Below are 3,479 nucleotides of genomic sequence, written 5' to 3'. Positions count from 1 at the left end.
AGTAGGCTTCCTAATCAGAGAAATGTGGTTGCCCTCTGTTCATCTTGGCCCCGTGTGTGATGCTCCAGTGTCTGTGCTACTCTGGTTTTGTTTATTCCTTGGTACTTGATTCATGTAGTGTCTGCATGTTTCTCCTCTTACTGGTGTTAACTTCTACTCTTTCATTCTTTCTGCTATTCATAACATTATCTTGAAGTGGCATACATTGTTGCCCAAACACCATATCCTAGTTAGCTTTGTCAACTTAACACAATCTATTAAGAAATTGCTTAGATAAGATTGCCTTGTGGACATGTCTGTGGAGGACAATTTTGATTATTCTTATTTACATAAGAACCCAGAACACTGTTGGTGGTCCCATTCCTAGGCAGGTGGTCTGGTATTATATGAGAAAGCTAGCAAAGCATAAGCCAGCAGATGAGCTATCAAGCATTGTACCTCTATTGCTCCTGTCTCCAGACTCCTACCTTGAGTTCCTGCCCTGGCTTCCCTCCATGTTGGACTACGATCTGGAAGTATAAACCATGTAAACCCTTTCCTATCCTCGTGGTTGGTTTGGGTCAGAATGTTTTTATCCCAGCAATAGAATGGAAACTAGAACATGGTACTTCTTGCTATCTCTGCATATCCTGTTACCTTTAACTATGATAGAAACCCTTTATCCCTTTTTTTCATTCCAATCAGAAGAAATTGAATAGTCAATTTTAATCAAGGCCCAATCCAATCATCTGGTTCAACCCAGAGCCTTGATAATACAAACCAGATCCACATGCACTAAATTATTTCTGCATCAATGACAATTTCCACAAACTTCTAAACTTTTGTGGTTTAATCTCTCTGTTTAACCTCCAGAATCTTTGAGTAAAAGCACTGTGCCAAGAAGTCTCAGAGCTAGTCCAAAGAGAATCCCAATTCAGAAGACTTGTTACAGACCAGGACAGAGTATACACACAGATTTCTCTGTGCCAAGTTGGGATATCATTTTGACCCAATACTTTATGTTTTCATTTAGGAGATAACTAATTCTGAGCCTAGTCACAACAAGCAGCAATGTCAACAAAATAATGTCAGCCCTGCCAGATGTGAGAAAAAGAATTGACAAAGGTTTACTTAGCAGTAAGTAAGACTGAGCTCCCAGCCCAATTTCTCCCATTACTACTTCCCTTATCACTGCCAGATGACTTTCTCATTTACCATTAGTTAGGAGGGGAAAGCAAATACAGACTTTTGGGGGAAGGGAGTATGTAGTAAGTTGAAGAATGACACCAAATCCATAGGAAAATCAGAACTAGAGTCCCATTGGGAGGTTGCAATAGCTACTATGTTTGCAACAGAGGAGCTCTGTTCTCTTTTCAAAACTCAGGAAGTTGATGTCCTCACAGTTGGTCATACATGACAGTCTTGAATAATGATACATGCTTTGCCCTGAGAAAGTAAAAGAGGGAAAAAATTTTAAAGACTATTTCCTCCTTCCATATCCTGGTAATAATTTATCTTCAAACCATCATAACTTTCCTCTACTCATTGCTAACCCAGAGAAGGGATTTTATTCCAGAACTGACCAGACATGTCAGTGTTATCTTATGGAACGGTCTGTCTTTCCATCCCTGTACAAGCCCACTCATCCTCATCAATCCCACTATCCCACTCATCCTAAGCACAAAGAACACTGCTATTTAGAAGGGAAGGTGAGGTTAGCTGCCCATCACTCTGTCCCCCACATTACCTTTCCTTGTGAGTATGTAAACGTTCTCAGAAGCACAGGACTGGCTATGCTTCAGTTTGCAGGAACTCATGACATCATAGCAAAGCCCAAGATGATATTTCTCACATTTATAACACATTATTCCAACATCTTCGAAATACAAAAAGAAGTACTTGGTGAATGTGGTCTCAAGAAAATTTCTGCAATTATAGCCTTCTCTGTGGGGAGTTAACTATTAATCCATTGGTTCTAATCTTCCCCAAATAGGACTCCTATAGTAATCTTGTGAGAGAGAAATGTTATATTTTGATTTGTTTTGTTTTATTTCATTTTGTTTGAGACAGGGATTCTCTATGGAGCCCTGGCTGTCTTAAAACTCTTCATGTAGTTCAGACTGGCTTTGAACATAGAGATTCACCTGCCTTTGTCTCCCAAGTACTGGGAATGTGAGAGAGAACCTTATAGACACAAAACAAGTGTATACCATTTGAGGAGGGTTCCTGCAAAATTTACTCATAGGGTTCAAGTAATAATCATCTTGTATAGACTGTATATTTTTTTCACCTCCTTACTAACAGAAATAGAATAACTATTCTAGGAGAAGCCTGGATTCCAAGTATTCCACAGTAAATTGAAGGGATGTTTACTCCTAAACATGTCACAAATGAACTGTTTACCAAAAACTTTACACCAGCCATGGTCATACCTCCTTCATGGTCCTGAAGGTTACCTGTGAAGAGAGGGAAAGGCAGTCTCCCTTATCACAATCTCCTGGACCTCTACAGCTCCACAGCCAGTTTTGGAAACGCTTCCTTTCCCAGCATCTAGACACCTCCTAAATAATGATGAACTGTCTCCTCATCACCAGGACTTACCCCAATATGGGCAGAACAGAAAAAACATCCCCAGAACAAACAGAGCAAACATCCTGCAACCTTTGTCTTCAGCAGCTTCTTGAGGAAGGTACAGGCTCTTTTCTCACTTGAGAGGAGAGGTTGACCTGTCCTTGGGCTGTTTGTCTCAATGGCATCATCATTAATTCTCCAGGACAAACAGTACCTCTCAGTTCCCAGGATCAAGGCATCTTGTCTGACTCCCTCCCGAGATCCCAAAAATGAACTTGTGACCTCCCTGATTCCCCAAACCGGCTCCTGTGGCCTGGACTGCAGGTCTGACAAATCTTGCTGTTGTTCTTTAGAGTTCCCTCTGTCATCTTAAAGGAGAGTGATAGCAAACCTCCTCCAGTTTGCCTGCTGACTTCCCTGCAGCTGCATACCTTTTTCTGTTTCCACTGCCCTAGCCATGATCTATGCCATCATTATCTTGGCCAGCCAATAGCTTTATTGTTTGGCTTCCTTGCTTCTACTCTTGCCCCTTTCATGGTGATTTCTCCATGTAGAAGCCAAAGAACACTTTATAAGTCACAGGTGCCATGCTGCCAATCCAAACCCTCCAATGACTTCTCAGCATATTTAGGAAAACATGTAAAATTCTTTGAGCTGATAAGGCATTCCCAGGGAAAATAAGTAATAACTGCCTCTTCAATGTCTTTTCCAGCCATGTTGACCTTGCTGACTTAGGTCCCGACTCAGATGCCTCCCAGACAGATACAACAGCATTACCTTATCAGTCTGTGGAAAACAGCATCTCCAGCTCCTTTCCTGTCTCACTTCCTGGTCTTGCATATGTGTTTCTTCACACCTTGACTCCTTCACTAGACAAAGCAAGAGTTTTGCTTTATTTAGCATGACACATCCTACAGCTTGGGGCTTTG

At 41.4% G+C, this 3,479-nt stretch overlaps 1 protein-coding gene across 1 annotated transcript; it reads right to left on the bottom strand.

The window, feature by feature from the left end:
- Positions 1–1,288: 1,288 nt before the first annotated feature.
- Positions 1,289–2,632, bottom strand: Pate2 (prostate and testis expressed 2). Its single transcript, XM_027412183.1, has 4 exons — positions 2,581–2,632; positions 2,412–2,435; positions 1,727–1,855; positions 1,289–1,425 (listed from the first exon to the last, which is right to left on the bottom strand). Exons 1-4 carry the CDS (start codon positions 2,630–2,632, stop codon positions 1,289–1,291), a joined length of 342 nt encoding a protein of 113 aa, XP_027267984.1.
- Positions 2,633–3,479: the final 847 nt, after the last annotated feature.

The sequence above is a fragment of the Cricetulus griseus genome, chromosome 4, assembly GCF_003668045.3.
Source record: "Cricetulus griseus strain 17A/GY chromosome 4, alternate assembly CriGri-PICRH-1.0, whole genome shotgun sequence".
Classification (NCBI taxonomy): Eukaryota; Metazoa; Chordata; class Mammalia; order Rodentia; family Cricetidae; genus Cricetulus; species Cricetulus griseus.
The sequence above is the reverse complement of the archived record's forward strand: the minus strand, read 5'-3'. Positions and strand labels throughout refer to the sequence as shown.